At 43.0% G+C, this 26431-nt stretch overlaps 1 protein-coding gene across 3 annotated transcripts in view; it reads left to right on the forward strand.

The window, feature by feature from the left end:
- Positions 1 to 26431, forward strand: part of SORCS1 (sortilin related VPS10 domain containing receptor 1) — a 602630-nt gene that overhangs the window by 550504 nt on the left and 25695 nt on the right. For all 3 annotated transcript variants that reach the window (XM_032178269.2, XM_058436040.1, XM_032178276.2), the window contains exons 20-23: positions 4745 to 4878; positions 7044 to 7167; positions 13268 to 13380; positions 18010 to 18141. In XM_032178269.2, coding sequence (XP_032034160.1) covers positions 4745 to 4878; positions 7044 to 7167; positions 13268 to 13380; positions 18010 to 18141 — 503 coding nt within the window. The remainder of the gene's footprint in view (positions 1 to 4744; positions 4879 to 7043; positions 7168 to 13267; positions 13381 to 18009; positions 18142 to 26431) is intronic.

A 26431-nucleotide genomic window follows, 5' to 3' on the forward strand; every position in this document is an offset into this window, starting at 1 on the left:
GGAGCTGCATCTGCCAGTTCAGCTGCCTGCTTAATGCAGCCAGCCAGCTGGGGGCCTCCAGGGTCTGGAGTTTCACCTCTGTGGCTCCATTAGGGCATACTGCACCCTCTGTGATCAACAGAGATGGTCAAAGAACAGGCTTTTGGATAGCAGGAACCAGGTATTTTAAACCTGTGAAAAGTAAATGAATAAAAGAGGCTGTGGGAATCTGAAAGATAAATTTCATATGTGTATGCATAGATAATGTATATGCATGTAAGCGTGAACTTATACAAACACACACGTACGTATTTCAGGGCCCAGGAGGCCAACATACTGTGTGTCTTGAATTTCTCTTAGAAAATTCATCATTGGCCGGGCGTGGTGGCTCATGCCTGTACTCCCAGCACTTTGGGAGGCTGAGTCAGGCAGATCACCTGAGGTTGGGAATTCGAGACCAGCCTGGCCAACATGGTGAAACCCCATCTCTACTAAAAATACAAAAATTAGCCGGGCATGATAGCGGGTGCCTGTAATCCCAGCTACTCGCGAGTCTGAGGCAGGGGTATCACTTGAACCTGGGAGGCAGAGGTTGCAGTGAGCCAAAATCATGCCACTGCACTCCAGTCTGGGTGACAGCGAAACTCCGTCTCAAAAAAAAAAAAAAAAAAAAAGTCGTCATTGACCAAAACGTGGTTATGTGAAAATAAAAGAAAAAAGAGAAAGAAAAGTTCTCAAACATGGCAGGCATCCCTCTTCCTCATGGTCTTTTCACTTACTCCACCCTCACCCTGGAACTTTCCAAATAGATACTTGGTGCTGTCTTTCATTTTATTCAGGTTGCTGCTCAAATGCCATTTCTTCTGAGAGGCCTTCCATGACCGCACTTTCAAAACTAGCACCCTATCACCTACCTCTGCTTTATGCGTTCAGCACCCTCCTCCCTCAGAAATACCTAAGCTCCACCAAATGCCAGGTATCCCCAGCACCTAGAATAATACCCAACAGATCACAGGACTCAAAAACTATTGAGTCAGGGCCGGGTGCGGTGACTCACGCCTGTAATCCCAGCACTTTGGGAGGCCGAGGTGGGCGGATCACTTGAGGTCAGGAGTTCGAGACCAGCCTGGCCAACATGGTGAAAGCCCGTATCTACTAAAAATACAAAAATTAGCCGAGTGTCAAAAATTAGCCAGATTTGGTGGCACGCCCCTGTAATCCCAACTGCTTGGGATGCTGAGGCAGGAGAATTGCTTGTACCCCAGAGGTGGAGGTTGCAGTGAGCCGAGATCATGCCACTTCACTCCAGCCTGGGCAACAGAGGGAGACTCTGTCTCAAAACAAAACAAAATAAAAAAAAGAGTGAATGAATTACCATGTTTTACTAACAAGATTCGAATTTTTTCATTGAGACAATGACATATAGGCATTGTTCTTACTCTGGTTTATGACTTTTAAAAAATGCTCAGCTGGGTGCAGTGGCTCACGCCTGTAATCCCAACACTTTGAGAGGCCGAGGCGGGTGGATCACAAAGTCAGGGGTTCGAGACCAGCCTGGCCAACATGGTGAAACCCTGTCTCTACTAAAAATCAAAAATTAGCCAGGCATGGTGGTATGTGTCTGTAGTCCCTGCTACTCGGGAGGCTGAGGCAGGAGGATTGCTTGAACCTGGGAGGCAGAGGTTGCAATGCTCTGAGATCGTGCCACTACATTCCAGCCTGGGCGACAGAGTGAGACTCCATCTCAAAAAAAAAAAAAAAAAGCTCACATGTGAGAGACAAAATGAACCTCTTTAGAATGGAACTAGCATTTCTAGCATAGCTTATCTGGTCATTGTATTCTAATGGATTCATTTAACTCAGATCGAGGGACTCAGGAAGAATTTCACAGAGGAGGGGATGCTGGAACTGAGATTTGAAGACTGACAGGTGCCATAAGAAAGGTGTGTAGAAGCAAAGGCCCTGGGGTGGACCAGGACATGGCTTGCTGGAACAAACCATTTGATAGGGAAATGGCAAGACTTGTGCAATAAATGAAACCCGGTGGAAAGTGCATTTTCCAATGCCTGGAACATATTTACCTGATCAGGAAGCAGCAACTCTTAATAGCTATTTTGTTTGACTGGAAAGCTTCTTTCAAACACTTCCATCTGCTCAGAACAAGGGCTCTGAAACCAAACTGCTTTCCTAGCTGTATGACCTAGGGAAAGTCACTTTACTTTGTTCATCTCTAAACGGGGAGGATATTAGTGCCTACTTCATAAGATTGTTTTGTGAGGATAAAATAAGAAAAACAGAGTCCTTAGCAGAACATTTAGTTGTAGTCATCACTCAGTAAATGTTACCCTTTTATTATTTCATTGAACTGTTCTGGCTTATAATCAACTGCTTCTCAACATATGCTTTATAAGCCAGAAGATCAGTTTGATTCTGCATGCTGATCACCAGACTTTGCATTCTCTAAAGAGGGAGTAGCATGAACAAAGACAGACATGGGAAGTTATATCATTTGTTTTACCCGGTGAATACTTCAGCATCTATGAGCATCTATTATGTCTTAGAAACTCTGCTAGTCTTTGTGTATGAAGATAAATATAAAGAATTCTTACCCTCAAGAAGTTTTCAGCCTCTGTCTTCTGTCTCACAGATTTTTTTTTTTTTTTTTTTTTTGAGACAGAGTCTCGCTCTTGCCCAGTCTGGAGTGCAGTGGCGTGATCTCGGCTCACTGCAAGCTCTGCCTCCCGGGTTCACGCCATTCTCCTGCTTCAGCCTCCCGAGTAGCTGGGATTACAGGTGCCTGCCACCACGCCTGGCTAATTTTTTTGTATTTTTAGTAGAGATGGGGTTTCACTATGTTAGCCAGGATGGTCTCGATCTCCTGACCTCGTGATCCGCCCGCCTCAGCCTCCCAAAGTGCTGGGATTACAGGCGTGAGCCACCGCGCCCGGCTTGTCTCACAGATTTTAAATCAATATGTGTTAGCTATCATTATTATTATAACTGGATCATGGGAATCTTTTTTTTTTTTTTTTTTTTTTTTTTTTTGAGACAGAGTCTCGCTCTGTCACCAGGCTGGAGTGCAGTGGTGTGATCTTGGCTCACCGTAACCTCTGCCTCCCAGATTCAAGCAATTATCCTGCCTCAGCCTCCTGAGTAGCTGGGACTACAGGCACACGCCACCATGCCCAGCTAATTTTTGTATTTTTAGTAGAGATGGGATTTCACCATGTTGGCCAGGATGGTTTCGATCTCTTGACCCTGTGATCCACCCACCTTGGCCTCCCAAAGTGTTGGGATTACAGGCATGAGCCACCACACCCAGCTAGATCATGGGAATCTTAATTTTGAACAAGTATGAGTAACTTGATCAGCTTGGCTTTCTAGAAAAATTACTGTTGCAGCCATTTGGAGGGTGGATTCGGGTGGTGAAAGGTTACAGGCAGTAAAGTCTGGAAGAGAAGTGAGAAAGTGCTTAGAGTATGAACCAGGGCCCCAGATTGGGGAGGCTGAGATAAATATCTTAGAGATACTTATGAAACCAAATCATCAGTTTCCTAAATGGATATAAATGACAAAAAAGAAATTGAAATTGACTTTCTGTTTCTGCAGTGGGCTCCTGGATGAATATGAGCATTAATCACCAAACTGTAGAGAATACAGGAGAGGGAATTAACAGGGTCCTTGAGAACATCTGACTGCTGGAGCCAAAGAAGTCTAGACCCCCCCAGAAGGAGTCTAGAGCCCAGAAAGGGGTGTTAGAGCCCTTCACATGCATTTGATATTTGAAGGTTAAGATGTGCATGGTGTTGCCTAGTAGAAAAGTACGTAGAGAGTGGAAAAGTCTCAAAACGGGACTCTGGGGATTACATGTACAGGGCAAGCAGAAGAGGAGGTACTAAACTAGGTGAATAAGCCCAAGGTATTCCTCTCTCATCCACCTCATGGGACCAAGATGGGGATGGCAAATGCATAGGAAGCTGCATTTTGCCTGGAAACAGTGACTCAAAGAGAAGACTGAGGGTTGAAGGAAAGGTCCTAGTGGTTCTTTATGAAGAAGGCATTCATATCTTTGTGAGGTTGGTACATCTAATTAAGGTTTCCCGTTTCTATAGGCCACTGTAGATAAAATCATTCTATATTTTAGGTGAGCATCTTCTGAGAACCACAGAGCTCTCTATCTACTCACACACACACCTCTGTCCTGAATTAACTTAATTCAACCCCAAACACAGTGTGTGTGCCATGCTTACCTAACTAGACAGCTTTGCAGACACATGCACGAACACGTTCCCACATACACAGACCTTTAAAACCCAATAAATAATAAAGGGTAATTACATGGAGAGTGGTTTGAAGATTTGTCCATCCACCCTTCATCAGTATGGATTCTATGAGGTCTTCATGACTCTGGTTCGCCACCAAGGATACAACCTCTTGGAAAGACTGCATTGCCTTGTGAAATCCCAAATGATGCCTGTTCGTAAGGACTTCATAAATTACCTGTAATTTTTTTTTAACTTTTACACACACCTAACTCAGGTTTTAGAACTGGTAGAAAGATTGGTAAGTGCAAAATGTCAAGATGCAATTGTGCTCAATGTATTCTTTCTCCAAAGTGGGGAAAGTATCTGAACACTTCTTTGGGGGAATATGGCAGCCGGGTTTTGGGGGCTTCAGGAGTAAATGTGTGTTCTCTTCAGAGCAGGGAGGACAGAGCAGAGGAAGCTCTTCCCCCCTCCATGGCCTCCTTTCTCTTGTGCCTCAGGTCCCTTGGAGCACGTGCACCTGTCTCTTCCCTTTGTCACCACAAAGAACAAAGAGGTCAATGCGACGGCAGTGCTGTGGCCCAGCCAAGTGGGCACCCTCACTTACGTGTGGTGGTACGGAAACAACACGGAGGTGGGTTCACCTTCCACATGTGGTCTAGGGACAGAAGCGCAATTCACGCTGCCTGAAGCAAAGAAGGGAATGAAATGGCTTATGAACCCAAGAGTGTAGAAGCAGTTGTAGCTTCAAGGACAACAAGCTCCCTTGGCGCTCAAGTATCTCATCATTATGTTCTCTGTCTCTCTGTCTCTCTCTCTCTCTCTGGCCCCTCTCCACCTTCTGCATTTCATCTCTGCCTTCCTCTATGTTTACGTTTTTCTCCAGCTGTACTTGTCTTTGCAGTGACCCTTAGCAGCCCTAGCTTAGCAGAGAAATTAAATTCTATTTCCTGAAAGTTGTAACAGCAGTCCTGAAATTGAGTCTTACTGGTCAGGCCTTAATCACAGTGCTGGGAGTAGAGAGGTAGGTGAGGGAGTCAGTCTCCTTGGAACCACATGAACTACAGAAGGGGAGAAGTGAATACCAAAAGAAAACAAAGCAACTGGATGCTGGACAGGCACAAGCAACAGATTTCCATTACAACCCACCCCCGATGGCCTCCTTACCCTAAATCAAAACTCTTATTTATTTAGGTCAGCTTTAACTTTTATACGTTTTTCCAAATATTCCCTATTCTCAAAAGTCAGTGGCAATTTTAAATCTAGTAGACACCTAACACCTCATTTACTCTAAGTCTTTCATTTTGCACATGAGAAAAGTGAGGGTGATGCAGCTGGAGTGGTTTGCTTTGATCTCTTCCAGCTGCTTCACAAGAGGCCAAATTTAAGGCCTTCTGATGCCTCCACTAATTTTTCTTTCCTCTGCACCAGGATGCATGGTCTATTTCAGTTTTGAGCCCATTCCTTTCTCAGAAATTAAAGTGCTTCCAAATGTAAGTTAGGCAATAGAGCTGAGGGGCCCCAAAGGACACTGGGATGAACTGCTCTGGACTGCAACCCTCCATCTTCTTCCAGCAGAGCTGCTTTCACTTGGTGACATTGCTCTTCAAATATGATGTCTCTTATTTTAATAAAAACACTTTTCTGCTCTGGAGCTGAAACTTGGCTTTAGCTAGAGACATAATTTTGCACAGGCCCAGGAGGAACCTCAACAGTGGAAAGAACCTCTCGCCTCTACTGCAACCATAACTAAACTGAAAAGAGACCCTTTTTAATTTCATCTGAAACTACGTGTGTAAACTCAGCCCATGGTGGGCCCTCTATCCATAGTGGAAGAGCAGGAATGCATCTATGTCATTTCCCTAAAAACTAGTACTAGAAGGTGAACGTACTGAACAACTTTCTTTTGTACCCCCTGTTGTTTTTTATTTTTTTATTTTTCCTTTTAAAAGAAAACCAAACTCTGAAGAGACCCCATTGAAAAGGCTTCACATGCTGGGCGTTAGTCTTCTTTCTGCTATACAGGGAATTCAATGAATTTTGATTTTTAAATTAATTAAGAAAAGATGGGAAATAAATGTTTGTGAGGAGTGTGTCGAGGGAGGTCAGGAGGCTAATATTTTTTCCTCTAGGACCCCAGCATTCGATTGCATTGCAGGCACCACTCCAAATTTTTTTTTCTTTTTTTTCTATTTTGAATCCTCAAACCACTATCCAATTAGTGCTTGTTTCCACAGCAGCTACTTCCAGGAAACTGCTGATGAGGCTTCTCAGAGGGGGGGGCATACAAGGCCACTGCTGTTTAACTAGTGTGTGGTTTTGGTGTACCAGATTCTTGTTCCATTGTAATTCTACAGAAATCATACACCCTGGAGATGAACACATGGCAGCTTATAGATTTTCAGTAACTGCTGCTTCCATCTGGGTTAATATGAGCCCCTGTTCTCATTTGCTTCGATTGTTTCCTTGTATTAGGGATCTGCTTGATATGAGTAGGTCATACATAAGGAGAGACATATATTCCACCAGCAAGCAAGACCTGTCCATCTCCCCAGCCCTGAATCAGGATATCAGGAATTCACAATGAATAGGCAGACTTGCTTGGAGTCATTGCTCCAATAGCCTCTTTTCTGCTTTGGACTTGAGATGATGGGGAGGCATAGAGGGACTCAGTGCCATTATGGTACATCAGGAAGAGCCTCTGCTGGGTTAGACAGCCTATTGTTGGCTCAGAGTTAGTGGCTGTCTCAACTGTAACTAAAGAGCTTTTCTTTCACTCTGGGCCCTTGTGTATTTTAGCCTTTGATCACCTTGGAGGGAAGCATATCCTTCAGATTTACTTCGGAAGGAATGAATACCATCACAGTGCAGGTCTCAGCTGGGAATGCCATCCTACAAGACACAAAGACCATCGCAGTATATGGTGAGTGCCCATCTCAGTGGAAAAGACCGTCACAGTATATGGTGAGTGCCCATCTCGGTGGATCTACTGCTGTCTTCATGCTCAGAGGAGGTTCTCTTGTGCCATGATGCCCGAGACCATCCCCCAGCTGTGACTTTTACCTGGAGAATGGAGGGCAGTAGTTGAGAAAGAGCTGAGGCAAGTCTCATCTTCTCCTGTAGGGAAATTTGAATCATTGGTAAAACAGTGTCACAAGATCCAGAAAGGGTTTTCTTAGAGGGAGAGTGACTATTCACTCACTCATAGGGTAAAGTGGATTTTAGGATGTGTAAGCCTAACTCATGTCACTCAGAATGTTAGTAATATTTGAATACCAGTTACAAAATAAAATAGCTTATGTTAAATCTCTTTTTTTCAAGTTCAACTTTAAAATTCTTGATTAATAAGGGAACTCTGCCATTGTCTAAATACTTTTAAAACCTCTTCCACAAATCTGTGTCATAAAAAAAATTATCTGCTAGATTGAGAGTGATGGAAGAGTCATAACAATTATATGTTGTGCATAGCCATAGACTGGATATTTGAACAAACGGCTAATTTTGTGATCAGTTGGGGAAATTGAATATGGTCACAGGACTAGATGGAATGAAAGTGTACTGAAATGAAAAGATGGAGTCATTGATTGAAAACTGGAAATAAAAAAAACCACAATGGATTGATTTCATTTTGGTAAATCTTTTTCTGCATAGAAAGATAGTCATATGGATATGCACTAAGTGTTACTAGTACATGGCAAAAATGTTTATTATTAATATGGAAATGGTACATATGAATCCTGAAAAATTAGCTTTTGAAGTATAAGAAGTGGAAATTAGATAGGAAAAGGAGATGCTGTGCAGAGAGAGGAGGAGGCAGAAGGAGGGAGGAAGGAAGGAGGATGAGAAAGAGAGCAAGAGAGGCTGGGTGCGGTGGCTCACGTCTGTAATCGCAGCACTGGGAGGCCGAGGCAGGTGATCACCTGAGGTCAGGAGTTCGAGGCCAGCCTGACCAATATGGTAAAACCTCATCTCTACTAAAAATATAAAATTTAGCCAGGCATGGTGGAACATGCCTGTAATCCCAGCTACTCAGGAGGCTGAGGCAGGAGAATCGTTTGAACCCGGGAGGTGGAGCCTGCACTGAACAAGATCGTGCCATTGCACTCTTGCCTGGGCAACAAGAGAGAAACTGCATCTTGAAAGAAAAAAAAAAAAGGGAGAGAGAGAGCAAGAGAGAGACAGACAGCCTAGCTTGTGGTCCAAATAATGTCAATTGCCCAGTTCCAGAATCAATTGATTTTGATGAGATAATTTGGGACTGGATTTTCCTGTGAGGAGTCAGGTTCTGTTAATGCTCATCTTGCCAACTTGACCTTCAAAACCGGAGAATAATTTGTAAGCAACTTTGAACACATCTAAGGATCAAAAGGCCTTAAGGACACTATTCCTTTCGTGGCTGGGTGTTAGATCTTATAATTTCTTCTCTCTGTCTTCCTCCTGAAAGGCTTGATCAGCCCAGATAATAAGAAATAAACCAGGGCTGTGACTTTCCTACCAATGTCCCATTAGCAAGGTACGAGGTGGCCAAACAGTGGCTGTGTAGAGTGCGGCAAAGTCTGCCTCTCTTCCCTTCTCCATCTCCTTTCTGTGTGCTGGGAATGCGTTTATTCTTCATAACAACCCTAGTGTAAAGCAGGTGATATTATGATCCCCGTTTTTTTCGGAGTGATGAATAACTTGCCCCAGCCAGCAAGTGGTGCCGCTGGGTTTGCAACCCAACCCATCTAGACTCAGGGCCCATTCACTGAAACTATCCTACTTAACTGATTCACATTTATTTTCACTGGATTTTTTTTTCCTTTCTCTCCCTCTTGGATGTCACAGGTTGCACTAATGGGCACTGACCTATTAGCCCAACAGATGTCCTCTTGGTTATGCATGTTGGTGATGTCATTAGAATCATGGAGATAACCTTAAATCTTGGCCTTATCTGGTCCAGCCCATCGTTTTATAGGTAGGAAATTATGGCCCAGACATAGGGAATTACTGGCTTAAAATCATTCTGCTGTTTGGTGACAAATATGATAATAACAATGGTGGTGGTGATAGTAATTAACATTGATGAAGACTTTACTAGCCACTGGCATCTGTTCTAAGCATTTGGTTTGATCTGCTTTATTAAATCTGCTCGGATTTATGAGAAATATTCTATAATTATGCATTTTACGGATGAGAAAATGAGATAAGTATAATAAACGAGCTAGGAATTCTGAATCCAGAGGGTATGTTTGTAAGCACCGCCCATGCCTTGCTATGCTTGCTTCTTCCTCTTTCTACAATTTCTTTAAAGGTATCACCCAACGGTGAATCACTCTTTATAAAAATAGGTTATCATATGTCTCTTCGTTAAGAGATTTGACAAGGTTCTGCTCCTAATCAAAGTCCTGCACCATCAGCCACCCTTAATTTGTCTTCAGTCAGATGAGTTATCCAGAGATTCATATACATAATCAGAAAGTTATGGGGTCTCCCTGTGTTGCCCAGGCTGGTCTCAAACTCCTCCCTCCTCAGCTTCCCAAAGTACTGAGATTACAGGCATGAGTCACCACACCTGGCTCCATGATCGGACAGTTTTAATGACAGGTGTGACGCCTTAAACAAAAGTTGCACCAGGCAAAGTTAAACAGGAAAGATTGAACCCAGCTGAAAAAAAAGGCAGGAAGATTTGTAAACGCTGGGGTTAGCTAGTGGGAAAATACTGGAGGACTTTAGGAAGCACGTGGGTTTTCAGCGTGATTAGACCATCTGTGTGAGTTAAGTGCTGCTTAGGGAAGTCAGTCTCCTACTCTCCCGCAGAGACTGGGAGATAGGGAGGGGTGCTATCTTTCTTGATGATTACATTTCAAAGGAATGGCTCCAAGGTCCTTGAGAAAGACATTCATGAGTTGTAGAAGATTTACATCTCAAGGGACAGAGAAGGAATTTACAATTGTAAGTTTTCCAGAATACTCTAAGAAAAGCGAGTCCAGGAGCTTACAGTCAGGAAGAAACAGAAACTTGTTTGAAGTTTACTGAGATTGACGGGAACATGAAGACTTGTCATGATGGGACTGAAAAAAGCATCACATTTGGGAAATTGACAGGGGAAGGTTTGTCTACCCAAAGCCACACTTTCAATTAAAAGAAATAAAATCTAGTTTGCATTGTTTCTTCTAATTTGCTCCAGGGCACAAGTTTGCTTGTAAATAAAAATATGCAAATGTATAGAATTGATCTCTCTCAACAGCTGCAAAAAATATATATTATTGGTGTTTACCCTTTTCAGTCCGCCCACGCACATCCCCTATTTCTTGAATCAACTTAAGTACATTTCCCTGCCATTCTCCCTCCCTGCCATGCTGCTTAGTATGGTAAGTAATTACGGAGGGAGCTGCATCATTTTCTCATTTGCGTCCTTTTACTAACATAAACATTCCGCCTTGTGGATGAAGTCTCTGCAGTTTGGTAAGAGGTACGGAGAAAGTGAGAACGACATAAACTTACATCTTCGTAGCAAAAAGTGAGGACTTAATGGGTGATTCTTTGGCACTGCTGTTTACCACACTATTAGTTAACATACGTTTCGTTGTTCTCCATCAGGTTAATATTCACATAGGTGACCAGTGACTCATAAAATAGTCAAGCTTTGAACAATACCTCTTTGGAATATATTAACTGCCATGAAAACATACCTTATAATGTCAGAGTCTTCAAAACATGTATTTGATAACTCCTTAGCATTGTTAGGAAATGTACAAGTGAGCTTTTATGCTTCCTGAATGTAAATTGGCATCCCCAATGTCGCTTAGACCCTAATGAAACAAAAGGGCGTGCTTAACATAAAAAATATTTTTTAAAGAAATAAATGCATAAATTTCAAGGAGCCCTCCATCACAAGTTAAGTGTACATTTATTCAACAAATGTTTATTATAAATGACTCATAAATAGTAACTGAAAACCTACTGTGTGTGCTAGACACTGTCCCAAGGGCCAGGAACACAGAGCCATCATCCTATTGAGCTTATATTCCAGTTTGAAGGACATAACGATGACAACAAAATAATTTAAATAGCGCTGAGTATGAAAAAGAGACAAAGGGTCCAGTGATGAAGGGTGCATGGGATGGTGGAAGGGAGGCTACCTGAGGTTGGGTGGTTGGAAAGGCCTCTCGGGGAGAGACTGAATGATGAGAGGGGAGTTTGCTACGGTGCAGTGAAGTGGAGAGAGCTGGTATGGACAGAGCCAGCAGGATTGAGGAGCACAAGGAAGTACAGGTCCTGGAGCACAGAGAAGGCAGGAAAGCCAGGTAGGACAGGAGAAAGGAAAGGAAGTCCCCACCAGGTTATGTAGGGCCAGGAAGGCTGTGGTAAGAATCTAAATTTTATTCTAAATGCAATGTGGAGACACTGGCAGGTTTTAGGGGAGCCATATGATCTGAGTCTATTATGTGCCAAACACTATGTTGGGTAAGGAGTGTTGTGGCCACAAGAATGGGCTTCACAGACCTCCAACTCCAGAGAGTGTAATTGACCAAGGCCACCAGTGCTGTGCTCTGAAGCTTATCACCAAGCTAGGGCTAGGGCTCACCTTCCAGGGACTTACCCCTGCCAATGACAGAGTATAGCAGGGATACTAAGGCTGAAACATTCCTGGGATGCAGGGGACTCCTCTGCCAGCGACTTTGGCCCCAAGACTTCTGAACAGGCTTACTGAACCTTCCCCAGACTGCAGAGTAGTCATCCACTCTTTCTTCCTCTCTCTGACTGTCCTGTATGCATGCACAGTGGTCGATGGTTCTCCATGACTCCTGTGGCTTCCTGCTCACTTTCTCGCACAGAGAATTCCCCTCATATAATCCTTGCCTGTGTAATTACCATCTTACTTCCTGGAGAACCAAACTAACTCCGGTGCTACAGAGGCAATGAAGAAAATCCCTGAATAAAATAAAATTCCATTAAATGAAACTTCCATGCAAACAAACAATAGCAATAGAATGATTACAGTGATAATTGTAAATATCTAATCATCATAATAATTATTCCATAATCCTATAATAATAATAAAAGTATGTACAAAACAGAGTAGTGCCATAAAAAAGAAAATTAAAATGTGATGGGGGAGGGTAGTGAGCCAGGGAGTGCTTGAACTAGAGCTTGAATATGTTGTGCATGGACAGTGGGGAGAATGGGGCATTCTAGGCAGAAGAACAGTGTGTGCAAAGGCCCAGAGTTGTAAACCTGCCATGCATTCAGGTTGCTCCAGATCATTTACTATCCAGGAGTGCAGAACCTAGAACTAGGAATAATGGGCAAAGGCTGCAAAGATAGGCATGGAACAAAGTTAGGGGTTTGGTTTAGAAAATAAGGGCTACCAGCTCTTAGAGCCTGCTGGCAACTTTTGGTATGCAAATGCTGGCCATTAGAAACTGGGTCCAACCAAACATGGCAATTCCCCGCCCTCTTCTTGCCCTTGCCCTCACATGTGGCTGGCAACATGGCTGCCCCCACGTATCCCTATGTGTGTAGAACAACATGGCACCCTGCATTTGCATATTAAAAGGCTAGGGTGGGAGGGCCAGTTTTTTCCCTGTCTATATCATGAATGACATGCCTGGTCAAACCAATCCCCTGAGCCCTGTGCAAATCAGACACTGCCTCCTCATATAACTGGCTGGTATCCGGCACACTGCGGGGGGGGGGGGGGGGGGGGGGGGGGGGGAGGAGGGGGAAAGGGGGGGTCGGGGGGGGGGTCTCCTCTCTCAGCTTTGGAGCCCCCTCCCTCTGTCTCTATACAGGGGAGCTTCTTCCTTCTTTCTTCTGCCTTCTTTCCTGCCTATTAAACTCTCTGCTCCTTAAAACAAAGAAAAAAAAGGAAAAGAAGGGGCTGGTGAGATATTCACAGGGTAGTGACTTGCCTTCCTAAAAGGTCTCTATGGTAAGTGTGAAGGGGAAGGACCCTCCATTTTGTATGAAATGTAAAGTCTAACAAACCTCTTGACAGGACTATTTGACTTATAGTAATCCATCTACTGTTATATCCCCAGAGGAATTCCGGTCTCTTCGCTTGTCCTTTTCTCCAAACCTGGATGACTACAACCCAGACATCCCTGAGTGGAGGAGGGACATCGGCCGAGTCATCAAAAAATCCCTGGTGGAAGTGAGTGCACACAGTTTCTCCTCTTCTCGGGTACCTTTTCTGTCTGTCCTTGAAGAATTTCATGGAAAGGGGAGCTTTGTACAAAAACAAACAAACAAACAAACAAAAAACCCAGCAGGAAGAAGCTAAAGCCCATGGGAAGTTCTGGCCTGATGTCTGCAAACCTGAGTCCCACACATGCAGACACATCAAAGGCCCTAAAGGGGATGCAACTATGGAACCATGGACAAACATGGGGTCCTAGCCCTCTGTGACTCTTCTTCTGCTTAGAGAAGGAGGACAAGTATATCCTAAACTCCCTTGTCCACATTTCTGTAGCAGAGTTCACAATTAGGCCATTAGGAAGTATAAAACCAGCTACTGTACATGCCAGTGAAGGAATTCAGCATGCAAGTGTCCTCGGATGACTACAATTAGTAAGAGTGGTCCCAGGTTCCAACTTCTGCAACTGTGAGCATAACAGTGCAGTGAGCATTCAGTATATGATGGTTAGTCATATTTCTATTTCCTCATTTTTTAAAGAAAATTTCTGTACTGTAACAGCCCCCAAAAGGAATTATTATCCACACTTTGTAGATGAGGCAACCGAGGTTTAGAGAGGTTAAGTAACTTGCCCAAACTCTCATATCTAATAGAGGATGAAGCTGCAAAATTGAAATTAAGGGCCTGAGTCCAATGTCTGGGCTTTTGTGTATTTGACAAAGCTTCCTAAGGTTTCTCAGAGAATAACAAGGTGGTTATGGTTTATCCTTCCCTGAGCAAATGTCACTGGCAATTAGAGAAGACACCTTCTTTTAGGCACATCTGCCCCTCCTTGTTCTACTTTTTTTTTTTTCTTTTATGAGATATAGTCTCACTCTGTCACCCAGGCTGGAGTGCAGTGGCTCAATCTCATCTCACTGCTACCTCTGCCTTCCGGGTTCAAGCGATTCTCCCACCTTAGCCTCCGAGTGGCTGGGAGTACAGGTGCTTGCCACCACACCCAGCTATTTTTTTCGTATTTTTAGTAGAGACGAGTTTCACCGTGTTTGCCAGGCTGGTCTCGAACTCCTGACCTCAAGTGATCCACCTGCCCCGGCCTCCCAAAGTGTTGGGATTACAGGCATGAGCCACCGTGCAGGCCCCTTATTCTACTTTCATGAGTGAGCAGAGGAGTGGGATAGCCGCTCATGGGGCAGCTTGAGCTTATTGTGCAAACGCGGAAAATCAGAAGTGAGTTATCCACTCCTGGGGCATATTCTTAGCTCAGAATAAAAATCAATTTAGGTTTGCTGAACATTCTTTCCTGCTGCCAACACGTGGTGCCACAGGACACAAAAAGATGATGAAATAAAGGCATTCAGATAACTCCTGCTCAGAAAACAGATCTTACATCCAGCCTCTTGCAAGGAGCTGGTCTTCCCCGTCTTCATTACCTTTGTTAATATTTAGTTAGCACTTAAAATATTCTAGGTACTCTTTTGAGTGCTTTGCATTATTTTAACACATTTAATCCCCCAAATAAATAAGCTTATGATGTTGAAACTGTGATTGCACAACTACCCATTCTGTAGGTGAAGAAATGAAACTCAGAGATACTAGGTTACTCATCCAAAGTCATGCACTTAAAGATCAGACTCTGGAGTCAAACCATCAAGGTTTGAATCTTGATTTGTGTGGTTTCCTAACCACTCCACTCCAGGGCCATCCTTTTCCTTATTCCAAGGAGAAACAGGGATAGATGGAATACTGGGGTAAAGAAGGGGTATCTTCATGTGCCTCTGAGCAATGCCACCCACCTCTGTCTCTATGGCTCTCAGCATCTGTGACATGATTGGTGGTTACACATTATCACCACCAGGAGGCACAACTACCAGACTACAACCCTAAAAGGAATAGGCCTTTCTGCCCTGTGCCATCTGTCTCTAGGGTAACAACTGGTTTTTGTCCTCTGCTGTCCAAGAAGGATGACTTATGCTCTTTAACGAACCCACTGCCCATCTCTTCTCATCTGCAGCATTCTAGGGACCTGTGTCCCCATAGGTCCTCCGTCTGTCTAACTCCCCTGGGTGATGTATCAACCAAGCACTAGCTCAGCAATGTCCAGCCTTCCAGGCTGATTTCTCTTCACACTTATTACCTAGAGATCAGATGCCCTGTACCTCCACCTTTCTACCAGCTGTCCATTAGGCTAGAAATTACTACTCATCAATATTTCTAGCCTGCTGTGTAGCATAATCAGGAATATGCGGAATAAACAGTTTGACTCATTATCCCTCAGGGCAGGGTTATAGCAGCGGTGGTGGTGGTATTAATACCTTCTAGTTCCCAAGGCTCTCTAGTTACCCAATCCCAAGAGGCAGTTGGTGCAGAGCTTGGTTCCTAGCAATTTGCATTGACTTTGAGATCAGTAATTGCACTTGGCCACTTTTTTAAGTCCCAAGGGACCGCATTGCCAAGTGTACACTAATAAACCCTATGAGAGGTACAAGTGAGAGTCAGCTTATTTGCAGTTTTCTTCCTATTCATTATGAAACAAAATTTGGTATTAAATTGTTTGCCTTTTCTTCATCAAAATGGCTTTTGCTATTGACATTTCACAATGAAATCTTTAATTGAATGTCATTATAAACATTTTTGTGTGCAATGAAGATTATTCAGGCACAGTCTCCGAGTTTACAGTCTAGTAAGGACATAAAACAGTATGGGGTTTGCTATAATAGGAGCTGTTGTTTGTCAGTGTCTGGAGAAGGGAGGTACAGAGCACTGGGTCCCAACACAGGCTTCGCAGTCAGACCAGGCTTCAAAAGCATCAGCAGTCACTTCCTAGATGGCCTTGAGCCACTGTCTAATCTTCCTACAGCCACCGTCTTTCCTGGAGTTGAAATTGAGATGCACCACCCAGATCTCTGTTCAGGGACACACTTACTGTCTTTTCTGGGAGGGCTATGGGCAGAGTCTTCACCAGCCTGGTTCCAAGTCGTGTCAGTTCTTAGGGTGGCTCATGTCTGATGACAGGCTGGTGCAGTTATGTAAAGTCCTGGCCTTCTCAGCCCAATTTAAGACAACTCTGAAGGGCCATTCTGTCTCCCCTTGGGGTCTCTTGAAGTTGTCATGGACCTACGTGGCAGCTCAATTTTTCCCTTGTCCATGTTTGTTTCCTTCCCTTTGCTCCCATAGGTGTTGTTCTCAAGAGTGCTTCTTAATAAACATCCTGCATACTAAACTCAGGGTCAGCTTCCTGAGGACCCCAGCATGTGATATGTCCTCACTGCAAAGTGAGGTGTAATCATATTTGCTTCAAAGGGTTGTTGTTGGAGGTTTCCTAAAATAATACTATAAGTTACTTATAATAGTAACATTGTTGGAGGTTGCATCAAATAATATAAGTTACATAGCACAATGCACCCAGGAAGTACCTGGCATTGTGCTAAGTAACTTATAACATTAGGGTCGGACCTAATACCTGGAATTTCTTGCCACTTCAAAAAAAAAATGCAGCACAGTGAAGTTCAAAAATAAATAATCACCTAATTGGGAAATAATGAAATAAATAAGCTTTAAGATGACTCATGAAGGATAAGTAGCAAAGGCAGAGAAAAAGACATTCTGGTGGAGATAACATGCACAGAAACATTTGCAGGAAAAGGCTGAAATATTGAGAAATTGTACATCATCCCATTTGGCAAGAGCATAAGAGTTGTGGGTAATTAATTTGGAAAGGAAGCATGGGACCATATTGCAAAAGGCCTTGAATATGTCCTTAATCCTGTTAGCAATGGGAATTCTTGCAAGCATTTTGGACAAGGGAACATGATCTAAATTGGACTGCTGGAGAGAGAAGCTGGGATTATAGTTATAGATTCTAGAAGCATCTAGAGAGAGGATTCAGGGGAAACCCTGGGGTATAAGCTCAAGAGAGAGAACAGTGAGCTAGGATAAACAAGAAGTCCTTAAGTGCTATCTGTAATTTTAACAGAAGGGTCAGTGTGGCCAAGGGGAGGGCTCAGGGTGCTTCAGGGAACAGGGCTGGTCATCAGGTCTGATGCTGCAGAAAAGTCAACAGGGGCCTCCTGAGGGTTGTGATATGGGGATGTCGTCTTAGGTTAGGTGGTTAGCATGTGATGGGTCTATTTGGAGAGTAACTCCAGTGGGATGACGAAGGAGGAAGCTCGGTTGGAAAGGGCTAAGGCATGAGGGGCAGATGATAAAGTGAAGGTCTTCTCACTGGCATGGTCCCCACCTTGGAGATGCTCTCTGGGAAGAAGAGCTAACATTTGAATCCCGAGGCCCTACCGTAGATGCTTCATGTGTCACTCATTTAATCCTCAAAATCACCTATGAACAACACAAGTACTGCAACTGTCCTGTCTTCTATTTAAAGGAATGTAGGCATAGAGAACACAAGCAATGAGCTTAAGGTCTCACGGTGTTGAAGCTTGGATTAAATCACAGACAGCCTGACTCCAGAGCCTGGACCTATAGCCCAGTGCTGTCTCTCACATACCCCCTGCCTGATACACCCAGGCCTCTGCTTTCAGGCCCCTTCTTGTGTCTTCTGCCTACCCCTGATCCCCCCACCAAATACTTGGTCCCTTCTCAGCTTTCTTCTCTACAGCACTAATGTGAGCCCCTGTGTCTGTCCCTCAGGCCACAGGGGTTCCAGGCCAGCACATCCTGGTGGCGGTGCTCCCCGGCTTACCCACCACTGCTGAACTCTTTGTCCTACCCTATCAGGATCCAGCCGGAGAAAACAAAAGGTCAACTGATGACCTGGAGCAGGTGAGCCCCCTGAAAAAGGAGACATTTTCAGCTTCTCTCTGCAGTCAAAGCCACACCCACTGCTAGTCCGAGGGGCCTCTGGAGAATTGGGGCTTAAGAGTGAGGGCACCAACCGTTTGTGGAATCTTCAACTTTCTGAGCCTCCATTCTGACCCATAAACTGATGATCCTAACTACAGCTTCACCAAAATCACATGCAGGAACATTCATGCTAGGTGTATTAGTCTGTTCTCACACTGCTAATAAAGACATACCCAAGACTGGGTAATTTATAAAGGAGGTTTAATTGACTTACAGTTCAGCATGGCTAGGGAGGCCTCAGGAAACTTACAATCATGGCTGAAGGGGAAGCAAATATGTCCTTCTTCACGTGATGGCAGCAAGGAGAAGTGCAGAGTGAAGCAGGGAAAGCCCCATATAAAACCATCAGATCTTGTGAGAACTCACTATCGCGAGAACAACATGGAGGTAACTGCCCCCATGATTCAGTTACCTCCCACTGGGTCCTTCCCATGACAAGTAGAGATTATGGGAACTACAGTTCCAGATAAGTTTTGGGTGGGAGCACAGCCAAACCATATCAGCAGGGAATGGCTAAATTATTTACAGTGTGGAATACTCTGTGGAGTTTACAATGAATTAGATTAATCTATGTATACCGACACAAAAAATTGTCTATGATATCAAGTGGAAAAAAAAGCAAGTCGCTGAACAATATCTTACTTGTCACAAGAGTGCCGTGAGAATCAAATGACATGATATGCATATCTTTTTTAACAGGTACAACTTTTATACAAATGACTAATCCTTTGATGATGTAATTTGTGTTTGTAATGAGTAACATTGGCTCCAGAGTACCTCTGCTGCCCTGTGGGGTTCACCTCCTCTTCATCTCCACTACCTTCTGAGCATTTGAGTGTGTGTGTGTGTGTGTGTGTGTGTGTGTGTGTCTGTGTGTGTATTTGTGTGATTCTCTTTCTCTTTTCCCCTTTAGTCTTCTTTTTTCTTCCCTTTCCTCCTTTTAACTTTAAACAACTCTCCCATCTCTGTAGTGGGAATTATTATGTTGTTGTTATCCTTCTTTGTCCATTCAGTTAAAATGATCAGTCTTGGCATAGTTGCCCTTTTAGAAACCAAATGATTTCGATTTATCAGTTCTTTCAGGTAAATAGATTAAAAATAAGATTCCTCTCAGCCACTAAGTAAATATTGGCTGTTTCCCTTCCAGTAATTGGAGATTTTCTGTTTACTAAACCCACAATCTAGCCCCATGATCTTTAGTCTTCCAGGATGACTTGAGAACCTTCCATAATAGTCTTATTAAAAACAACCCCAAATTATGGCATGGCCCACCTCCTAGCACACACCCTCTTTTCAGCTGCCACTTTCTCACTTGGCAGAAGGCTCACCTGTATAATTTTCTCTGTGTGCAAGTAATGAAGAGCAGAGCTTTCATGGAAGGCCCTGTCGAACTCCATTTCCTAGTGAAGTGGAGTTGAAGGGTGAGCAGCACGTAACCCCTCAGATTTGCATCTAACCTCACTCCCCACCTCAGCTTCCCAGCATACTCTAAAAATTATTATCTGCACCTCATTTTGGTGGGAGAAAGAATAGATTATTTCTTATCACAACATTGTCAAGAACCTAGAGGGAAAGCAGATCCCTATCCAAAGCCTTTAGATAGGAACATTTGCAGTTGTACCTCCTCTAAATCTTACTGGTTTTTCATGAAACCCAGATTTTAATCTTTTCAAATATGGAAGAGGGTACAGATTTAGAGTCACCTTTTTTTCCTAGTTACCACATCGTCTGTGCACTTTTATTTCTCACACTTCCCATGTTTTTTTCTAAAAGTGTTATATTTTCTACATCATTATTTGAGGAGAAATTTGGAAAGAAGAGGGGTCCATTCTGTGAAACTTCTTATGCTTATGTGTGGATGTGTCTTGCTTTGACTGTCTGCTTTCTCTAGACTTCTTGTTTCCCTTCATTCTCCGTCTCTTCTGGGTGTTTCCTGCAAAGGCATTCTCGGAGAGCTGAGTGTGGCCCTCAAGGCAGCCTGTATCAGTCATTGGTGAACCAGGTCATCAGAGATCTGAAACTAACTAGCTTGCTTGAAGGCTGTGTGACTTAGAATTGGCACACATGTAGAGAAGTCTATTTTGTCAGAACACAGGTTTACATAAATATCAACCAGTTTCTAGTTTCACCTCTGATATTTATTATGTCCATTTGAGGAAAGTGAGGACAAGAAAAGTTGAATAATTGAGCCAAAGTCACACTTATCTCATGGAGCATCTGAGAGGATTAAAGAAATGATACAGCAAAGTACTTGGCCTTGAGTAAATGTTCACTGGTGGTACAGAGATAATGGTTACATTCATGTTCATTATATAGTAAGAAGAGATGTGGAAAATGAAAAAAATTAGTTTAGGCCTATTAAATAGACTGGTATAGTCAAGGGCATGTATTGGAAGAGAAGATGGTGGGAATAAGGGAAAAAACATTAATGAATGCAATTACTCAAAATGGAGAAAAACAAGAACATTAAGGAAAGAATGTGTCTGAATGGCATGAGCTCATGCGAGTTATGCAGATTTATAGCATGAAAAGAAAGTAAAGTACCAAGCTAGAGACTGTAAATTTGTTTAAGGAAATTGCCAGTGTATCAGCCTATTCCAGGACTCAAAGCAAAGTAGACGCAGTGACTTTACAAATGCCAAACAGAGCACATCAGAAATTAGTGTCTTAGCTGTGGAGAACATTATTACCCTGATGGAAAAACGTACATGAAATCAACTTTTTAAACCAAGGCACATGTCTAGACCCTGTGAGACAGGGGTGTCTCCTGGAGACCCATAGTTTTCAATCCAGGAGGGGTCCTTTCATTCTCTGCTCTGACTTAATCACTTAACTTTATGGGTAAAAAAAGGGAGTTTTTGAATGCATTTAACTGAGAAGTCCAGAGATACAGTTGAGGTGTAGATGAATTCAGAACCACTCAAAAGTATCACTAAATTACTTCCCTCTCTTCCTCTCTCTCCGTCTGTTTTCCTGGCTACCAATGGGAAGTTGGCCTGAGAATGAAGCCAACACATAGGAAAGTCAGAATGGCCACAGGCATCCCCAACTTCTATTTAGCCAGTTTATCAACCCAATCCAAAGATGGTACCTCTCACCTGATTGCACCAGCGAGAGCTCAAGGTTCACAGTGTTCACTGGTCTGACCTGTTTAAAGTGGCCGTCTCTTAGCTAGTCCCTGCAGTCTTGGGGATAATGTGCTGTCAGTGACAACTGAGATGTTTTATACCCTCCATGAACCAAATGGACCAAGACTAGACAAGGACATGGATTCCTCAAAGAACACTGTGGGGAAGGGAGAGGGAATGCTGGGAGGCAAACGCAGCTGACTTCTGGTGTCATAAATTATACAGAAATTTAAGACAAATGCAAAGCAAACCCAAACAACAGAAATGAACCCGCTCCTTTGATGGCTGTACTCTAAATCTCAGCTGAAACTTGAGAAGGGCTGTCCTTATCCCCTCATTTCACGCCTTGGCCCCCTTTCTTGTAAAGGTGCAGTGCAGATCCCCCTGCAGTGAAAGAACTGGGATCCTAGACAGATGTGCCCTAAAGAATGGGAGGGCAGGGCCCCAGCAAAGGACTTTCAGTCCTCCTTCCTTAGCTTCCTCTGAGAGCCTTCCTGGGGAGCAGCGATGCTGGCTTGGATCGAGCTATCTTGTCTGTGAAATAAATTGAAAATTCTTCACAGTGAGAAGTACTTGACCCTGTTATCAAGATGAGGCGGGCTGGGTTAATCAAGTGACCTCTGCCTGGGAGGGTTCCACCAGCCTTTATTTAGGATCTCTGGTGAGTGAGAAAAGGCTCTTGTGCCCCGAGCTGGCCTCATCAAGGGTAGCGCGTGCTGCTGTCCTGAGGCCAGCTGCTCAGATGTGGAGCAAGCCCTGCCCCTCAAGCATCCCACTTCCTTGCTCCCCTCAGAGTCCTCAGGGGTGAACAAATTTGTTTCTGTCTCTCCTGTAGGGAGGAAAGACCACCATGCTCTATCGCGATTGTTTGTGATGCTGTGCTGGGGAGATAAGGAGCCTAGGTGTGTTGTCTTTCAGGATCCTTAAAGGACATTAGAACATCTAAAAATAACAAAAAAGATGTGAAAAAATGTCAACCACAAAAATATACATATATTTCTTCCTTGGCTGTTTTTATTACTCTACATGGTTGGCAGATGCAGAGCCTGAAACCTAAGGAAGAAAGGAAAGGCAGATCTCAACAGGGAACAGGGTGACAGCTTTTAAGAAAACCGAAATTTATTATGAAATGGAATTCATCTCTATTTTCTGTATATCCACACATTTTGCTTGTCAGTCCAGATCTTTTTAACATGGGGAGTCAAATTACAAAAATACTCTGGAGTTTACAAGGAATGTCACTGAAGTAGGAGAACTATAACCGCAAGTGGAGCAGGTAAGAGGTAGACCAGAGCCAATGTGTCAGGAGGAGGTAGAGAGAAGCTTAAAGTGGGTGATGGGAAATCCAAAGGAAACACATATTTATGACGGATTTGTGTCTTCATGCACCATTATCCAGGAGACCCCTTAGGCACTTTAATCAGGCTAAATTTGTGTGTGTGTGTGTGTGTGTGTGTGTGTGTGTGTGTGTGTTATGAAGGAATGAAATTGAGCTACTGTTAATTAGAATTTAGTATTTGGCTCCATTGCTTCCCTGTCATTCAATGCAAAAAATGTATGAATTGGAAAACATCTTCCTCTGTTTAACACAAAAGGAATATTCCTCAACTGCTACTTGAAGAGATTTTAATAGTGTGGCAGAATCAAGATTGACCAACTGAGCCAGCTCCCAGGTCATCCCAGGCAACACCCTCTCTAAACATGGCACTAGAATGCTATTATGTTCAGTAAGATTTGCATTCATCCTACTACCTTCAGAATAAATATTAGTATTTTGGCCCAGGGTAGCTTTGCCATTAATAAATTTGTCTAAGCCCATTTGCATCTGTATTTTTACCTTGTACCACTTCTTTGGATTACGTGTTCTATGAATTTATAAACTACTCTACTGTCCTTAAAATTTTTATTTTTTTCATGTTTCAAGAATTGCCACTTTCCTTCTGATCATCTGACGGTGTTTCCCCCTCTTGGTTTCATTAGAAATTGTTTGGGCGTTGAATGTGTTCTTTGTGTGGTAACCATCACTGTGTGACTAAATATTTCCAGCCCACTGCTTTCAGTGTACATGTTGGAGCTGTACCCATGAGTCTCTTCTGCTGGGGCAGAGCCTCAGGACTGTGGGAGCAGAAGTGATATGTGCCACTTCCGAGCTAAAGTATTCAAATGCACATTGTAGAATTTTGCTAGCTCCTTTTCCCTCTTGTGCTGTATGTAGTGAATGGAAATGCTTGTGATGGCCGCTCCACCAGCCAGTGTCCCTGTGTGACCACAGCGAGCCCAACACCACTGCATAGCTGCCATGGATACAACATGTGAGCAAAAAATTGACCTTTCTTGATTGAAGGCCCTGACCACAGCCGTATCTAGTTGATTCTGAGTGCTGCATTCAATCTTCATCTTGTGTGAAGAAGACAATAAGGAACATTGGTGTTTTCCCTGTCGCAGGTCCCTCCCAAGACATCCTTTTGATGGTAGCTTTCCTAAAATTCGAACTGAGCCTCCACTGTCCTTTTAAGTGGTACTTTAAATGAAATGTAGGTTGCACTTGAATAATAGGCATATTCCACCAAATAGGCAGATACCAAGAATAATGTGTTGTTTCTATGGTCGTGATTGTTTAGCTGATGTGGAATAGAAAATGGACTGTGCTGGAAAGCAGCAGAAGAGGGATGAGTGTATACAGGATAAATGAAATTTGTTAAGACAACACGCTTTTCACCAGACAGAAAAAGAAAAAGAAAGAAATTCAATTTGCTTTAGCAGGTTCAGTCTCCCTCCTAGAAATCACACAGTATTTCACTTGAGTCTCTATCAGGCAAGTGTTTTTCTTCTCGTTTAGGCTGTTGCCATACTTTTCAGTAGAATGCAACTTATTCTACTCCTTTCCATAGCTGAAGACTCTCCCAAACATTAGCCAATTGTGCAACTGGTGAACAGAAAGCGGCCCCTCTGAGGATGGTGTTAGGAAATCCCCACTCCTGTAGCCCATATTGGTCACTGGGCATTGGGGCGGATGTTTTAACTTCGGGTGCTTCACAGACGAATGAGAGAAGGCAGCATAATTAATAAAAGTGCTGTATTTTCTCATCTTATAAACCTATCCTGCCAGAGTTCTCTCCAACTCTTCTGCTGTCTCTCTCTTTGTCAGCTTGTTCAAGGAAAATATTTTTAATGGAGATACCCTAGGATTAGGAGTCAAACAAAGCTAAAGTCTAGTCTCAACTCTTCAAATATTAACTGAATAAACTTTGGTATTTCCTTTAAGCTCCATATTCCTTTCCGTAAAGATGCCAGCACTAACACCTAAGATGTGCTCTGCTAGAAAAGATAGTAAGAAATAAGCAACTTTACCAAAATAGTGTTCACAGCATATATAATATCCTTTAGAGTATATGTAACTACTTGTAATCTTTTGAAAAAATACAGGATAAACACTTCTACAAGTGGTGTGGAAAACATTTAAAATATTGTCAAAATCTGTCAACAGTTTCATACTCATTTATTTCAGTAGAAAAGCACATAGTTCTAATTGAGATTATTCTTGTATGCAATGTAAATTTTATTTAGTTTTGTTTTCTTATGCAAATTTTTTCTCACAAAGCATGTGTTCATTGTTGAATGTCCTTTGATGCAAGTTAAATATATGAAACATACTTTCTGTTACCAGATAATTTTAAAATTTAAATTTCCTTCTTAAAATTTTGTAAGCGATACAGATAGAGCCAATGAAACAATGTTATAAACCAAAACAAAACCAAGTAGTTAATTATTTTCACAAGGGTCTCTCCTGGAGATTATAAATTAAAAATATGTTATTTTGATAAACTCCATTTTCTGGTTTAGCTATTTGTATATCTCACTTGAAGAGAAAACATTCTCAGTGATAAAAAACAAATATTGCAGCCAGGCACAGTGGCTCACACCTGTAATCGCAGCACTTTGGGAGGCCGAGGCGGGCGGATCACTTGAGGTCAGGAGTTCGAGACCAGCCTGGCCAACATGGTGAAACACCCTCTCTACTAAAAATACAAAACAAACAAACAACAAAATAGCCGGATGTGGTGGCAGGCACCTGTAATCCCAGCTACTCAGGAGGCTGAGGCAGGAGAATCACTGGAAACAGGGAGGCGGAGGTTGCAGTGAGCTGAGATCAATGCCATTGTACTCCAGCCTGGGCGAAAAGAACGAGACTCCAACTCTGTATCAAAAAAAAAGAAAGAAATATGGTTTCACCTGGTTGAAAGTGGAGAGTCTTTCTTCACAAATACATATAGTTCCCTTTAGTCCATGTGATAGATTTGTCAAAACAGGCTAATTCCTTAATTACTTTTGACAAGTCTTTCGTATTTGAATAAAAAATATTTTTTCCGCAATTCTGTATCTGTGTGTGTGTGCGTGTATGTGTGTGTATTTCATAGCTAAAACCCTTGTAATAGACCTCTAAAAATTCCACTGTCTGATTCCTATAAAGACTCTGCCAATTAAAAGATAAGAACACGGAGGAAAACCATTGTATGCAATCTGTGTTAGAAATCCACTTCTCCACTTCTCTTTCTCCTTCTTCTTCCCCTCCCCCTCCTTCTCCTCCTCCTCCTCCTCTTTTTTTTTTTTTTTTTTGAGTCAGAGTTTTACTCTGTCTCCCAGGCTGGAGTGCACTGGCATGATCTTGGCTCACTGCAACGTCTGCCTCCTGGGTTCAAGTGATTTTCCAGCCTCAGCCTCCCGAGTAACTGGGAGTACAGGTGTGCACCACCACGCCTGGCTAATTTTTTATAGTTTTAGTAGAGATGGGGTTTCACCATGTTGCCCACGCTGGTCTCGAACTCCTGAACTCAAGTGATCCACCCGCCTCGGCCTCCCAAAGTGAGCCACCGTGCCCAGCCAGAAATCCACTTCTGTAAACCTGGATCGTTCTGGATGATTCCCAGCACCCAAGAAAGGAAGTAGCCTAATATGCAGAATAAAGTTGTTTTTGTTTTCAGCATAGTTTTATGACAATCTTGTTTTTCTACATTATTTGCTAAATGACAGCATTTGAAAGGCTGAGCTTGCACTGGATCCCAGGTGCTCAACGACTGGGC

This window comes from Hylobates moloch, unplaced genomic scaffold (genome assembly GCF_009828535.3).
Source record: "Hylobates moloch isolate HMO894 unplaced genomic scaffold, HMol_V3 SCAFFOLD_3, whole genome shotgun sequence".
Lineage (NCBI taxonomy): Eukaryota > Metazoa > Chordata > Mammalia > Primates > Hylobatidae > Hylobates > Hylobates moloch.